This window comes from Empidonax traillii, unplaced genomic scaffold, assembly GCF_003031625.1.
Source record: "Empidonax traillii isolate 1590-97213 ecotype Southwest subspecies unplaced genomic scaffold, ASM303162v1 scaffold410:size520991, whole genome shotgun sequence".
Taxonomy (NCBI): Eukaryota; Metazoa; Chordata; class Aves; order Passeriformes; family Tyrannidae; genus Empidonax; species Empidonax traillii.
This window is the reverse complement of record NW_020955603.1, coordinates 416,694-432,674: the sequence shown is the minus strand read 5'-3', so window position 1 is coordinate 432,674 and position 15,981 is coordinate 416,694. Positions and strand designations below refer to the sequence as shown.

The 15,981-nt window shown below is 41.6% G+C and overlaps 2 protein-coding genes across 3 annotated transcripts in view; both read left to right on the top strand.

Annotated features, from left to right (window-relative positions):
* PIK3C2A (phosphatidylinositol-4-phosphate 3-kinase catalytic subunit type 2 alpha) overlaps window positions 1–9,324 on the top strand; it is a 51,477-nt gene extending 42,153 nt beyond the window's left edge. For both annotated transcript variants that reach the window (XM_027893912.1, XM_027893910.1), the window contains 9 exons: window positions 183–339; window positions 739–848; window positions 2,037–2,244; window positions 4,029–4,153; window positions 4,555–4,672; window positions 4,765–4,846; window positions 5,271–5,380; window positions 5,619–5,744; window positions 6,295–9,324. In XM_027893912.1, the coding sequence (XP_027749713.1) occupies window positions 183–339; window positions 739–848; window positions 2,037–2,244; window positions 4,029–4,153; window positions 4,555–4,672; window positions 4,765–4,846; window positions 5,271–5,380; window positions 5,619–5,744; window positions 6,295–6,477 (1,219 nt within the window). In that variant the 3' untranslated portion in view covers window positions 6,478–9,324. The remainder of the gene's footprint in view (window positions 1–182; window positions 340–738; window positions 849–2,036; window positions 2,245–4,028; window positions 4,154–4,554; window positions 4,673–4,764; window positions 4,847–5,270; window positions 5,381–5,618; window positions 5,745–6,294) is intronic.
* A 95-nt stretch (window positions 9,325–9,419) lies between these two features.
* RPS13 (ribosomal protein S13) lies at window positions 9,420–13,474 on the top strand. Its single transcript, XM_027893916.1, has 6 exons — window positions 9,420–9,517; window positions 9,782–9,830; window positions 11,280–11,358; window positions 12,137–12,306; window positions 12,666–12,766; window positions 13,396–13,474. The coding sequence occupies exons 1-6, from the start codon at window positions 9,495–9,497 to the stop codon at window positions 13,427–13,429; spliced, it is 456 nt and encodes a 151-aa protein (XP_027749717.1). The 5' UTR covers window positions 9,420–9,494; the 3' UTR covers window positions 13,430–13,474.
* The last annotated feature ends 2,507 nt before the right edge of the window (window positions 13,475–15,981 follow it).

Sequence of the window (15,981 nt, the reverse complement as noted above, 5' to 3'; positions counted from 1 at the left end):
GTACCATGTGAATGTGCCAAGTAATCTGAGGTAGCACGAGGGAGCTGAACCCAATCCAAAAATGTGAAATGGCATTAATGGATTATTTAATATTATTACACCGGGGTGGAGGGGAGGAGGAAGCACATGACAAGGAATAGACCTTATAATTAACTTACAAATTCTCTGTGCTTTTTGAACAGGGATCGAGCTCCGTTTGTGCTCACGTCTGACATGGCTTATGTCATCAATGGAGGGGAAAAACCCACGATTCGCTTTCAGTTGTTCGTGGATCTCTGCTGCCAAGCTTACAACTTGATAAGGAAGCACGCAAGCCTCTTCCTTAACTTGCTTTCATTGGTAATAATTTTTTAAATTCAATTGCAACTTGATAGATCTGTCATGCTGGCTTGTATTAAATGCTATTTATGCTGCAAAACCTCTTAATGTATGCTTTTAAAAGTCAGAAACATTCAATCTACATTTTAGGAAGGTTTATTTGCAAATTTTTTACCTTTTTTTACTGCCTACCTTTTTCCTGAAGATTTAAAACCAAGATACCATGAATGACTCTGCATAGTGTTCTTAACTGCTTTTAATTCAGCAGAAGTGGTGAACAACTGCTGATTAGAAGTAACTGTTTGCATTTGGCAGTTCAGTGCATCTACAAATGAATTTGAGAGTCTGAGTTTTAACCATTTCACTATAAAAGCATGTTAGTTTCATTTAATTAAAACTGTAAATTTTAATTTCCTGCAGATGCTTTCCTCTGGGTTACCAGAACTAAGTGGGGTTCAGGACTTGAAGTATGTCCAGGATGCTCTCCAGCCCCAAACAACGGATGCAGAAGCCACCATTTTCTTTACGAGGTACTAAAATATCTCCCAACATCATCATTCTCTTACTGTGAGGTTTCTGCAATGAAAAACACATGAAAGATGTTTACAAACATGTCTGCAGAAGTCCAATAGTTACACTGTAAAATCATAAAATATCAGTTAACTACATAAGATCAATTTCATATAAGACTAATGCTTGGGGTAAAATACTTTGCTGTCTTTAGGAATAACCTAAAACCTGGCTGTTTGAGACTTGCATTTTGAACACATCCTAAATTTTTAATAGCAGTGTATATGATGTAATGCATTGTAAAGAAGTTCTCTTGGAGAAGTGCTTTTGCACACTGGGGAGAGAGGGATGATGCTCCAGTGTCAAAAGTTGGGGGGTGTGTATGGTGTAACTGAGTAGCTGCTGTATGTTTGAAAATATGTTACCATACTTCACTTTAAATATACAGGGGAAGCTGCAGTACTGTGCATGCAGCTTAGAACTGCAGAACAGTTTGGGTTGGAAGGGACCTTTAAAGGCCATCCAGGCTAATTCCCCTGCAATGAGCAGAGGCACCCTCAACTACATCAGGTTCCTCAGAGCCCTGTCCAACCTGGCCTTGAGTGCTTCCAGATATGGGACATCTACCACTTCTCTGGGCAGCCTGTTCTGGTGTTTCATCGCACTTACTGTAAAAAAACTTCGTCCTTACATAGAGTCTAAGTCTACCCTCACATAGTTGCCCCCTTGTCCTCTTGCAACCATTCCTGCCAACAAGTTCGTCCCCATCTTTTGTACAAACTCCTTTTAAGTACTGCAAGGCCACAATAAGGTCTCCCTGGAGCCTTCTCTTCTCCAGTCTGAGCAACTCCCACTCTGTGACTGTTCTCGTAGAAGAGGTGTTTTATCCCTCTGATAATTTTTGCAGCCATCCTCCGGATGTGATACAATAGGTCCATGTCTTTCCTGTCCTCAGGGCTCCAGAGCTGGATGCAGTACTCCAGGCTTTTTACCAAGTCTGGAAAGCCTTCACTTCTTGGGTAAAATCCTATTCCGAAGTTTGGATGCTGAATCCTCTATCAAATGTTGATATGATGCTATTTCATCACACATAGTTTAAAAACATTTTCTTTGTCAGTAAGAAATTAAGTTGCTGTTCTTAGGCTTCACTCTGGTTCACTGGCAGAACCACTTTTGTGTGTTTTGATGTTTTATTTTGTTTTTTCTAGGCTGATTGAATCCAGTCTGGGAAGTGTTGCCACGAAGTTTAATTTCTTCATTCATAATCTGGCTCAGCTGCGTTTCTCAGGTTTACCTTCTAATGACGAGCCCATCCTCTCATTTTCTGCTAAAACCTATTCTCTTAAACAAGACGGCAGAATCAAACAAGTGTCTGTGTTTACATATCAGAAGAGATACAACCCAGATAAACATTATGTGAGTATGAGGAGTCTGTTTCCACTCAGTGAAGATACTGTTGTATTTGCTTCCAAAACACAGCAGAGACAGCTGACCAAAACCATCCAAAGAGATATTCCACAGCATATAATGTGACACTCAGTGATTAAAAACTGGGGGTAGAGCAAGAAAGCAGGGGACAGGAGGGTGTTGATGTCCAAGGTGGCTATTTGGGAACTGGCTGAGCGTGGGTCTGCTTGTGGGAAGTGGTGAGAAGTTGTCTTTGCGTCACCTTCCCTTCCCAAGGACTGTCTTTATCTCAGCCCACGGGTCTTTTGATTTTGCTCTTGTTCTCCCCTCTGTCCCACTGGTGAGGGGGTGAGACTGAACAAGCAGCTGTGTGGGTGCTCAGCTGCTGGCCAGGGTAAACCAGCCACAGGAGTGCTAGAGTACAGAGTGGGTTTTTTAGCATCCCATAATATCCTTCAAAATGGAAAACACCTCTTGAAAAGGATCTAGAAGGAAGTAGAAAGGCCAGAAGTAGTGTTGGTGGAGATTATTTTAAAATATGGGAATTTGAGTCATGTTTATGTGCTTATACAGCTGCCTTGTGTAAAATGGCTCCTTCCTGAGTAGGAGTCCTTAAGTCAAAGCACTCTTGTTTTTGGTCTGACCTTCCATTAAAGTTGTATTTGTTCCTCCTAAGTAAAAGCATCATTTCCTGTACTAATGCACCTACACTCCTATCAGTCTTACCAGAGGTAGAAAGCATTGCAGTTTTACTCAAGATTTTTATAGACCTGGGTTACACTTTAATATTTGTATTCCTATGCAGATCTGCAACTCTCTGCAATTATTTTTTTAATTGTTTCACTTATCTGCTGCTGTTTGCTGGGCTGGAATAATCAGCTCAAGTTACATTTTCCTGAAGTTTTTTTAAAAAGTGAGCTCAAGTGATAGATGCAAATGTACATCTCTTGCCAAGTTGTATTTGCTGTAAATGTCTTAATCTGGTAAGACATCATCTAGGGAAGGCAGAATAATGCTGGAAGTGAAGAAGGCCTTTGTGCTGAATCACTATATAATAAATGTATTGGAGTACCTGTAGTCTAAGCCAAAGAGCCACTTCGAGGAAGCTGTTAAGAAGGTCTAGATTCTGTCTAGATTTTTTTAAGTTAAATTATATATTGTTCATTCAATTCATCTGCCCATAAAGTGACTCCACTGCCCAGCTTCTTAACCTTCATTTTCCTTTAATAAAGTGAATAACTGTGTCCTGGTACTGCACCCCCTGTATTTTTAAAAATTCTTTTTGTATAATGCAGTATACACTTGCATCTGCCCACTAAATTATTATCACTTTAGAAGTGGAATCCTCTGGAATCTTGAGGGAATTAAATTGAAAAAAAATTACATTGGAAGGGTTCTGTGGTAGTCCTGGTCGCACAGATACACGTTTCCATGTAATCCTGCACTGATGTAACATTTTGTATACCTATACCACAGGTGTATAGTATGAACTTAAAATAAGGCTTAAGAGTGCAGACAGCTTGGCCTTAACTACCTTCCTCCCCTTGTCAGCTGTGGATCTCCATTATAGGAAGATCTTTGGATGTTACTTTGCATTAAGGGCTGTTTATAATTCTAACTCCACTATAAAATGCAGACACTGGGATGTGGGATATAATAACGGGATATGTATTCAGGAGAAGGATTACCACAGGATAAAGAGTTGATAGTTAAGAAAATTATATTGTTACGTCAGTTCTAGAATATTATTATATAAACTACTTTTATCTTTGTGGGTTTTGTGTTTTGGGCAGATCTACGTAGTGAGAGTTTTGAGAGAAGGGCAAGTTGAGCCAACGTTTGTCTTCCGAACATTTGATGAGTTCCAGGAGCTCCACAACAAACTTGGTATTCTCTTTCCTCTTTGGAAGTTACCAGGGTATGTTCCTAACTCACTCATCACTATTATAAAAGCAACAAAAGTGCTCCCAGCTGGGTGGAGGAAGAAATTGCTTGAAATGGAGACAAAACTGCTGAGGGGCAAATTAAGACCTCAGGGTTGGCAATTAAGGGAGAAAACTGTTGTCTCCAAGTTTTACGGAGAAGAGACAGAGAAACATCTCAGTGTTTTGGGTCTGTGTGTCATATCACATAGAACAATTGCCTATAAACATTTCCTTGCCTTTTTGTAGTGTCATAACCTATTGGCATGCTGTGTTCCCGCTCCTGATTGGCAGGAAATAAAATGGACATCAGCACTCCAGGATGGAAATGACAATGAAATTTAACTGTACTTGCTTCTGATAAATTACCTGAGAACCCCATTTTGTTCTCTTGTAGCTTTCCTAATAAGATGGTTCTGGGAAGAACACACATAAAAGATGTAGCAGCTAAAAGAAAAGTGGAGCTCAACAGCTACATACAGAGCCTGATGAACAGCTCTCCAGAGGTGGCAGAAGTGAGTAGAAATAATTTAAATTAAATGAAAGTTTTCAGGTTTTGATGTTTTTTAACACTTAAACTAATATGTAACATTTCTTCCAAATTTAGTGTGATCTTGTTTATACTTTTTTCCATCCATTACTTCGTGATGACAAAGTGGAAGGAATAGATGGAATAGCCAGACCTACAGGTAGGTAATGTTTGGGCGGGAGCTGGCGTATAAACTGTATGACACCCTTACAGTGTGAATTTTTAAAATCTTGTTTAATTAACTGTAGTTTTCCCTCATCACTGTCTTTCCAACTGTGTCTGCATACAGTTTCAAGGAAATACATAGCAAAAATTGCAACAATATATGTGATCACTTGGAGTTGTTTATGGCTTGACTAAATTATTCAGGTTTTCACTCCAAACCTTGAAGCTGGTTCTTGTAAGAGAATGGAAAAAATCTTTAAAGCCTACAGCCTTGCCCCTATTAGGGAACTAGAAATAAAGTCAGAAACAAAGCTTGGTGTAAGGCTTATATTTTTTTTCCCCATATGTAATAATTGAGTGTAACACTGATGGAAAAGGTACAAATATTACAGAAAAAAATAACTGTCTTATTTTTTCAGATACAAGTCCATCAAGTCCTACCTCAGGCAAAGTGGGAGGAGAAGTGAAGCTGTCCATATCCTACAGAAATAGCACTCTGTTTATCATGGTGATGCACATCAAAGACCTGGTAAGTAGAGATGCAGTGCTCACTGCCAAAAACGGGTTTCATTTGTCCATTACCATCTTGACTTAGTTCCACCATTCCTGCATCAGTCTTTCTCTCTCCCTCCAAATTTTCCAAGTGCCAGCTTGATTAACTGCTGCTTTTGATTAGCTTGATTGCCAAGTCTAGATGCTTGAAAATAAATATGCAAATAGTTATGCACTAATTAGTTTTCTAACTTGTCTTGTTTATTTGACTGTAGGTTACAGAAGATGGTGCAGATCCAAATCCCTATGTAAAAACATACTTACTTCCAGACACGCACAAAACATCCAAACGCAAAACCAAAATCTCTCGGAAGACAAGAAACCCAACTTTCAATGAAATGGTAAGTTAAAATTTATGTAGTGACTCCCCATGGTTTGCTATCGTCTCTTATCCTGAGCAGTAATTAAAATATTGTCTAAAAAAAACCCCCAAAACTGTGAAGATATAGAAATGGAAAAGAAAAAGGAACTGTTTTGAAAAACTTTGTGTCCTGTTTAAAAATAAAGCAACTGAGTAGGTCAGTGTGCTATGACAAGTAAGCAGAAATTTCTCAGACTGACTCTGAGGAGAAATGGGGAGAAGGAAAGCAATCTTAAAACTAAAGACCCCCTGCCCTGGATTCACTGACTTACGATGTGGAGAAAAATGAATTCAGAACTCTTGGCACGCAAAATGTACTTGAGTCAAAAAACACCAGTCCTTCTAAACACTTAACATTGGGAACACAAAATAAAACAGAGATGTATTTCAGCCCATTCTCTGAGAAACAGATGTACTGAATGGTCATAATGTGCAGTTAAGACACCTGTCAGTGGCTGGCAGTCAGAAAAAAGGGCAATCTGTGTAATATATTTGCCTAACCAAAAAATTCTTCGCTTGTTACCTTCTAGCTCGTGTACAGTGGATATAGCATGGAGACTCTGAAGCAGAGAGAACTTCAGTTAAGTGTGCTCAGTGCGGAATCGTTACGGGAGAACTTTTTCTTGGGTGGAATTACACTCCCACTAAAGGACTTCAACTTGAGCAAGGAGACTGTTAACTGGTATCGACTAACTGCTGTACCCTATCTGTGAACTCATTTCTACACCTGAGTAAGACCAGAACAATTGTATTCACTTGTGCTTTGAGCATCTTCCTACTTGAAGATAACTTGTACATCTTAATTTACGGGACTCTCCATTTCAACAGACACGTTGGACCAATGGTCATGTAGCCTAATCTGGAGGACTTCTAAAAAACCTGGTTTATGCTCATGTGAAGTTACCAAGGCATCATTTTGAATTTTTAAGAGCTGTGGGTAAAGGAAGGGGTTTTGAAACCATCCATGAAAGTGAGATGAACAGTTTGACCACGCTGGTTGGTTGAACTGTAACTTAATCATTAGGCCTGTGGATATAGTGCATTTTTGCTTTTCATTTGTTACCGCTGTTGTGTCATCCATGGCATGATGCTGGAGAACATCAAAGAAATTGCGTATTTTAGGACTACATCCCCACTACTAACTAGATATCACAGAAGCAGCGACAGGTAAAATCTTGGTGGCTTCACACAGACCTGTAGAAATGAAGGTTGAAGGGCTGGAAAAATTCCTTAGCATTGCATTTAATCCCAGATTCATGCTTTTCTAAGGTTTATTGGAGTGAGTGCCAATAATGGAAGTTGTAAATAATGGTGCCTTATAATTCAAATGCTTCTCTTTTACCTCATTTCTGGTATTTAAATATGTATACATATTAACTTTCAGCTCCTTATAAAAGGGGAACATTCTCATATTTGATACCTTGCAGGTCCTACTGGAAGTCTTTTCCCAAAATGTGTTATTTACAGGTAACATCACTTACACTGATCTTCATAATTAGTTCAACTTAGATTTTTTTTTTTTTCCTACCCATGATCTCCAATAATTGAATGAAGACTGGCTGAATGTGGTACCGTAAGAAATGTGCCCAGCTTCTCAGTGGGTTTTTTGTTGTAATTTCCAAAACTTAATACTATGGTGATTAAGTGTGAAACACATTTAAACACTAACCCAAAGTGGCATTTGCACCTTTATCTCCTGGTAAAGGATGGCCTCTAGTTGAAAAGCACTGCTGCTGAATGAGTTGCAGGCCGGAAATGAGTTGTGTTAACTGAGTTTTGAGAGAGGAACTTGGCTCCTTGTTTTTTCTTTAGCAGTTCTAGCAATCTGTTTCTCACTCCTGGTAAGAACTACTTACCACTAAAATACTTCATTCCAAGGAGCATTAGATTTGAACTATATTGTGACAGTGGAGTGCAAATGTCACTATCTCCTGTTAATACCACTGGTTATTTAATAGGTTTTTCTGCACTACAGGTGTCACATTTTTGTTCACCTTATTCAGGCTTTAGGTGGTTCATGTTCTGTCTAAACAAAGCTATAAAGTTGCACACTCTTCTTTAGTACAAAATCTTGAAGCGAACTTTGAAAGTGAAATATGCAACTATGAACAAAGACATAATATGGGGAAAGCCTTGTATCTACCCAACACTAAAAACCTATTTTATAATTTGAATTTCCTTTCCCTGCTACTGACCAATCTCCCTTCGATACAGAAGAGAGAAGTAAACTTGAATCTCCTGGTGCCTAAACTATTCACGGTCCAATTTTGTAGTAATTGTTGCAATTAAAAAGCTAATGCTATCTCGAATGTTACAAACTGGGCCAATACTAACGGAGGCTTACAAATCCCAGTTGTAGTAGGCATCTTCTGCATATTTTTCATTTAGTATTTAGCCTGTAAATAATAAACTGTATAACTAACTAGATATATTTCCTGCTCACTTGATGCTTTTGAGACTTATTCCATTCCATCATTAGAATCACAAGTCACATAAAACACAGGAAAGTAGACTACTGTTTTTGTGAAACGTTCCATTGTGAAATAAAATGAAAGCAATATGGACTGCCTTTTTTGCAGTTTGCTATTAAAGCACAGTGTCTTACAGCACAAACTACAATTAAACTAAAATCATTTATAAAATGATTTGCAGTTTTAACAGTTGTCTGGACTGAAAAAAAGACCATGTATAGTACTGTATTATTGTTAGCACATGTCCTGACTTCTGATTTAATCTTCTTCATAGCTTAACTCATTTTGTGCCTTTCCCTTCCTTTTCAAAATAGTCACTGGCTGGAGCTTTCTATGGTCATGGATTTTATGTTGTCTATGGGATCTGGCCTTGGCCTCTCCTCACGTGGAGGGGACCAGCACCAAGCTTGAACCTCTTTGCACTATTCTCAATTAAGAAAAACCCTGATTGTTGCAATAAGAATTTACCGTGCTACAAACAAAACCCAACATGGATGCGAAAGAGGGAAATATTCGATTGGGATGGAATTTACCAGTATACTAAGTAGCTTGAAGAATGTAGTTTTCACAGCTTTTTGTATCTTGTTTAATGAAAAGAAAAAAAAGTCTTTTATGCACCGTTTGACCTGCAGCCAGAAGTGTAATTGTCCGTACAGACCTTGTGTTGGTATCCGAGAGCAGCAGCTTGCGCTAGGACCTCTTTCCTTTACTAACCTACAACTTTGCACTGAACTTTTTATTACTGCCTTTATACGACCTTACAGCTGCCTGTCTCCGGACGCATGTGCGATCTCTGGTTAAACGCTCTTTTCTCTGTTTCCACGAGGGTCAGGGTTGTGTAGAAACCCCCGTCAGCTGCCTTAGGGCCGGCGCTGCTCGCTGGGAGCCCGTCCCTCAGGCGGGCTGGGCGTGAGGGCGGGCAGCGATAGCGGGCGGGGCGCCGCCCCCTCTTCTGTGTATCTCTGAGAACCAAATACTTTTAACTAAACGGTAATAAAGATGTACAATACGGCCCCCGCGCCGTGCGGCGGGCTCGCTGTGACTCCGTAACTCTCCTGTAAGTACATTAAACGCTGTTCTGGAATAAAACCCGAGGCGTGTCCTGCTCTGTGTGGGCGGGGCGGGGGGAGCGGGTCAGGGAGGGGCGGGCCGGGCCACTCTGATTGGCTGCCGCGCGGGGGGGCGGGGCCATATCCGGGCCCGACGCTTCCTGCGGAAGCGCGCGCGGGGGCCGCTCCTTCTCTCGCTCGGCCGCCATCATGGGTCGCATGCACGCTCCGGGGTGAGCGCCGGGACCGGGCTGGAGCCGCGGCGTCGGGGCGGATCGGGGCTTCTAGGGGGGATCGGCGGGCGCTGCGGAGCGCGGCGGGAGCGGGAGGGCTGCTGCGGGAGCGGCGCGGCGCGTGCGGGGCTGGCGGGGGAGGCGCGCGGGCGCGGGCCATGGCGGCGGGGCGGGAAGGGCTCGGGCCGCGGCCCCGGCGAGGGGTCCCGGGGCTCCAGCGCGGCCCGCTCCGCTGAGCATCCCATCTGCTTCTTCTTCCCGCAGAAAGGGCCTGTCCCAGTCGGCCTTGCCCTACAGGCGCAGCGTGCCCACGGTGAGTTCCTTCCCCAGCATCTCTTTGGGGCCTCACAGCGCAGCTCAGCAGTGCCCACGGAGGGAACGTGCCACGTTCCTGTGATCCTGGATTGGCATGTGCTGGACTAGATGATGTACAGAAGTCTCGTCCGTCCCTAGCAGTTCTGTGGTTCTGTGACGATCCTTACAGTGCTAGGGAAGCAAGTGTCCTTTCCTGGCCGGACAGTTTGCTTGGCAAAAGGAGTTTCTTTTCCTCTTTTACCTCCTTCTGTTAAAGTTTTGCTTTAATTACTTCTAAGGGTCTATATGCTGATAATTCCTTGAGATTAAATTTCTCTCTTCACATTCGAGTTTGGCCTTCTCTATTGTGATAAACTGCTTACTTTCAAAAATATTTACAGCTGATTTCTTGGTCAGGGGAGTAAAATAAATAATTTTGGTGCAGTCTTAGTTCTTTCAGGTTACTTGTACTTAAAAAGGCTTTCTTTGTCCTTTGGTAGCAAGACCTCTTGGAGGATCTGTTTGTTGGCAGAAAGAACAATTTGTGGTGCACGTGGAAAAGCGTGGATTGAAAAACAGTGAAATGAGAACATAATTTCATATTTTGAGCCATGATTTTAAGTAAATACAATTTGGAGTAGGATAACATGAAGCTACTTGAGCTACTGCTGACGGTTAAACGTTTTGATAACAGGATGATCAAATGTTACTTTGCTTTAAAAAATTTTGTGGGTTTTTCTGCTCAGTTTTATTTATATTCTGCTTTAAATTGTAATCTTTGGAGCACTTCCAAATTTATTTCTGCTGTGCTTTTCAGTTTCATACTGTGACAGTATTAAAAAGGAAAAAAATCAGGAAAAAAAGGAAAAAAACTAGCTCACTGAAAGTGAGGATTCCCTAGCTTGTTGATGTTGTCTTCCCCTTAATAATCATAGAAGCAGTGGTTTTGTCACCACAGTATAACATAGGACTGTGCCTTTTTTATTAATTCTACCTCAGTAGATGCATTTGTTTTTTTAATTAATTAGCGTATTTAAAGTGTGATTTTTCAGGAATCTCTGTAGGTATGGGTCTTAATTTCATATTTTTGTCAAAAGGTCTAGTTAATGAATTCCTTCCCAATGGGAGTGAATTTTCTTTTTGTCTGTAACGTCATATTTCTGCTTCTGGTGTGGCAACTGAAGTGAACTGATGGTAAAGCAGTTGGTGGGAGCCTTTATGGAGTTTTTACAATGGAGACTGATATTTTACCTCTGCCTTCCCCCACCACATTCCACCAGCAATACAGGTTTATTACGTGTCAAAAAAATTCTGTATTGTTAAAAGTACAATTTCAGTTCTTGATTGTTTTTCAAGCATTACAAAGCATCTATTTCTACCATTTATAAAAAGGTTGCATAGCTAGCCTGTGCCCTTTGTATTAAACTGTGTTAATCAGTTGGGGTGTTTTGGTTTTTGTTTTCTTTAGTGGCTGAAACTCACTTCTGATGATGTAAAGGAACAAATCTACAAGCTGGCTAAAAAGGGCCTGACTCCCTCCCAGATCGGTAAGGATTATAAACTACTCCTGAGTGGGGACAAAACCACATTTTTCTGACTGTAATAATAAAATTGTTCCTTCAAACCATGTAACATGCTAAGAAAACACTGCATTTCTGGTGTACCTGAGTGTGTTCACTGTGGATACCACTAAGAGCTATGAAATAATATCCTGAGTTGCAAGGGAGCAATGATGTCTCAGCACTGGTAATGTTGTGTGTTACAGGGAAGTTTAGTCTGCCCAGTTGCCTGGAGGGAGTGTTTGAATACCGACAGCCCCTGTGCTCAGGGTTTACTGAGCCAGGCACTGTAGCTGCATCACAGACATGTTCTCAGTGATTTGGACTCTTCTAGAGCTCAAGTGTTTGCATGACACAACTTCATGTGGTCATGAGCTGTGTATGCAGTGTAATTAGGTGCTGTGTAAATGAGGTTTTTTATTACTGTAATCCTGGAAGAGATAATAATCCCTCTTAAAGGGATCTGTAGAGTGATTGAATACATTCCTTTAATGAGCCCTGTTGAAAATTTTCCAATAGTGTTGTAGCACTTCATGTACTACCTGTGTAAGAGTGGTGGGTGTGTTAGTTGTCTTTTAAGAGTTATCATAAAGTGTTTCAGCAATTTTAAGTTGTGTTTTTCTCACTCGTTGTCTACCATTTCTTTGGTGCCCACTAGAAAGGTTTTTAACTTGCAGAAGACCTTTTTTTGGATAGCTTAACTGTAAAGTTGGTTTCTTGGTGTGTGGGGGTTTTTTTTAGTGTAAGATGTGAATGTTTTTTCCAGGTGTGATCCTGAGGGATTCCCATGGTGTTGCCCAGGTTCGCTTTGTTACTGGCAACAAGATTCTGAGAATCCTTAAATCAAAGGGACTGGCCCCAGACCTTCCAGAGGATCTTTATCACTTGATCAAGAAAGCTGTTGCTGTTCGCAAACATCTTGAGAGAAACAGAAAGGTGTGTGCTCATTTGATAACTCAGGGTTTGTGGGTTTAAATTATAAGTAGTTTACATACAACTTGACAAAGCAAAGCAGCTTTGTGTACTTCCTGTTAGCCCTGCTTTGAGTAAACTTAAGGGGCTGGGGAGGCATTTTGATCAAGGAGGATGGTCTTTGTCTGTGGAAAGGATTTTAAAAGCAGTGTTTAAAACACATGTTTCTGATCCTGTTCTGACTTTACAGGATTCATTATTTGGTAATAGGAATGTGGAGTTTGCAGCAGTAGCTGTGGATTTCTTATTTTATCGAACCACGTCTGAATTGTAGGTTGAGAAGTTAAAGCAGTGCGTGGTTATAATGTAACTTTCTTTTCAAGGATAAAGATGCCAAGTTCCGCCTGATTCTGATTGAGAGCAGGATCCATAGGTTGGCTCGCTACTACAAAACTAAGAGAGTGCTGCCACCCAACTGGAAGTAGTAAGTCTTTTGCATTCCTATTGTCACTGAAGACTCAAAGGTTTTGTAAACTGCTGGGGCTATTACTCAAAGAGTGAAAAGTGTTATGATCAGGTGTGTAGATAATCCAGGCAGCAAAGAACCAGTATTTTTATAAATATTAACTGCCGAGTTAAATCACCATTGTAACATTTAGAAACACTTAGTGACCTCGGCTGTTGACACTATCTACTAGATAATTTTTATAACAATACAAACTGTAGTCTTTGTTCTTGCTCGGGATATTCCTATAGTTCATGTTACTTTCAAATATTTTTGAGAAATGGCTTAGTAGGTGTGGCAAAAATGAAGGTCATTTATAGATTTCTCTTGAAAAGGCAGCTACCACAGGATTAGCCTTGCTTTTTCTAAGAAGACTCAAGTGCAGCTATCCAAGTTCTTAAATATATGGTTTTGTGCTGTTTTCCCAGTATTTGTATTTTAAAAGGAAGAGTGAAATCTTATGCCATAAAAAATTTTATAAACAGGTAGTGATTTAGCTTAAGACTGATAGTTAAAGCTTTGAACTGCAGCTGTATTTTTTGACAACTAATTTGGAAAACTGCCTCTGCAATTAATATTTCTCTCTTTTTTCTCTTCTCTCTTTTTAGTGAATCATCAACAGCTTCTGCCCTGGTCGCATAAGAGCTGGGTGTGACTTAATGAAAGAATAAATTTTCCTTATCTGAATTTGTGTTGTCTCTAAATGGTCTTAAAAGCTTCTGCTTGTTTCAGGAAGCTGCTTGTAAAGGGGGTTTTCCAGGTGGAGCAGGAGTGTGGCCATGGTACCAAGTCATTCACTGCAAATGCATTTTATTCATATCAGGCTCTGCCTCTGTGTCCTGCAGGAGGAACTGGGGAAGAAAGCAATGAGAGGAGGAAGACCTGGAAATTTAGAAATTGAAGAAGGGATTATGCAGGAGGGGAGAGGTTAGGGAAACAAAATTGGAGAGATTCATTCATTAATTGCAGGTCACGTAGAGCTGTTGCTTGTGCAGAAAGCTTAAGCAGACCTCAGCCAGTTTCTGACAGTTACTGTTGCTGTTTGTAAGTAATTTTATGAATAATCTTTGAAATTTGGGTAAGTACAGACAGCAGTTTAGCTCTCCCCAGATGTGTCCTTACTGAAGTAGTTTTCCTCAAACCCAAAGGGCAGGAGCAATTGTAACTGTTGCCAAGGTTGTGCCTCCAGGTTCTGATTGCCCTTACCTGAAGAGTCACCTTTCTGCTGGAGAAACATGGAGAATTGACTGACAGCTTTTTCCTTTTCTTGGAGAAAATTCTGAACGGAGTTACTCTGGGTAGTTGTGACTTAGATTCTGACTCTAGGTGCATTACTTAACTTTTACCATATTGAAAACTTAAATGAATTCAAATAAGCCCTGTCATTTTTGTGTAGTGTTGTAGCTAATTTCTAGATCACAACCTGTGGGACCTGGTAACTTGTGAATTTAATTTTGGAGAAAGACAGGATTCCTCTGCTGAATTACAAAGCTAAATATAGACACGTGATTTTTTTTAAAAAAATAATTTTAAAAGAGAAGTACTTAATTCCGGTTTAACTCAAAATGCTACTGTCTGTTCCATCTTAAATTACTATCCTCCATCAGAAAAACACAGGGACACTTTCTGTGCTCCTCGTTCCCAAATGCCTGTATGTAAGTAGGGAAAGTACCAGGAGGTGGCGCTTGGAAACAGGAGTTTCCTCTTGCAAACAGCGCCACCCGGAGGTCGCTTGTCAGGACCGCCGGCCCGAGCCCGGGAACAGGTGAAGGATTTAAAATGTGCCAGCTGATCCAGAGGCTTTGGGCACGTTGGAGCTCACAGAGTTCTTGTATTTTGTGCCACTGGGGTATCTCAGTTCTGAACACATTCTGTGCTGTCTTTTCCTGGCACTGGTTGGCTGGAGGGGCTGCAGGCTGCCTGTGCTCACGTGGCATTTCACCCACCCAGGGAAAGCTGCTGACTTGGTAGGAGAAGAGGGAAGGGCAGGGGTTGTTTCAGTGTTGGGGTCTGCCTCACAGGGATGCAGGAGAAGAGTACCACCAGGTCCATAATTGCCTTGTGCTGTACTGTCAGGAATGAAAATGGATTCTGGGCTTGCAGTAAGATCATGCATCTAACCTAAAATTCCCCTCTTTCAGTTTGAAGCCATTTCTCCTTGTCACTATATGAGCTTGTAGAAAGTCCCTCTCCAGCTTTCTTGCAGGCTCCCTTAAGGTACTGCAAGGATGCAATTAGGACGCCCTGAAGCCTTCTCTTTTCCAATCTGAACAATCCCAATTCTCTCAGCCTCTCCTCACAGGAGAGGTGTTCTATCCCTCTAATGAACTTGGTGGCCCTCTCTGACCTGTTCCAAAAGGTCAGTGTCCTTCTGTGCTGGGGACTCAAAAGCTGACCCCAAGTGGGGTCTCACCAGGGCAGAGGGGCAGAATCCCCTCCCTCAATCTGCTGGCCACACTGCTCTGGAGGCAGCCCAGTGTTTGTCCTTTACCCCTTGGGTTGCCAGAACAGGAACACCGTGACTGGAGCCCGCTTGCCCTGGGACATGCAGGTTGTCTGTTCATCAGTCTGTGCCCCAGGGCAGTGGGTGCCTGGCAGCTGTAGGAACAGAGGAGCCAAGCACTGACCAGAGGAAATCCTCCCTAGGGAGCAGAACCCTGCAACACATAACACTGAACAATTGTCAGGGGGATGTGGTCCTACAGCGTGTCTGGAGAGGAGGGTGGGACCAGGAAGAATGTCACGTGGAAGCATCAGCATTTGGGTCTGTGGTACTGAGCTGTGTCTGGGTGAGGGTGAAACTTTCAGGTAGTCTCTTAAGGCTTCTGCGGTGTTTGAGCACCAGGACTGCCCCAATAGCTCAGGCCTTGTGATCCAGCTGCCCAGGAGAGTTGGCAGAGTCTGTCCTGCTGCTCTGCATAAAGATACTATATCTTGTCTGGAGAGATCTGATAATGGGAATAAATCCATATCTGCAAATAGTTCCCCAAAATTAATTATTTTTAAAGACTAGCACAAAACTGTCCCTGCCCCCATGCTTATGTCCAGGCACCACACTGGCTTCCCTTTCCTCAGCAGCCTGGGGTGTTCTCAGGCTTTGGGCCCCACTGCTCTCTTGCTTTCTCCTGTCAAAATGTCACATCTCTTTATGGCTTCTTTTGCCTTGATTTAACCTTCAGAAGGCACGTTGGTGT

Coding starts and splice junctions, on each gene's coding strand:
- RPS13 (XM_027893916.1), top strand. CDS start 9,495: ATGGGTCGCATGCACGCTCCGGG. Junction 9,831..11,279: donor ACAGGCGCAGCGTGCCCACG/GTGAGTTCCTTC, acceptor TGTTTTCTTTAG/TGGCTGAAACTCACTTCTGA. Junction 12,307..12,665: donor ATCTTGAGAGAAACAGAAAG/GTGTGTGCTCAT, acceptor TTTCTTTTCAAG/GATAAAGATGCCAAGTTCCG.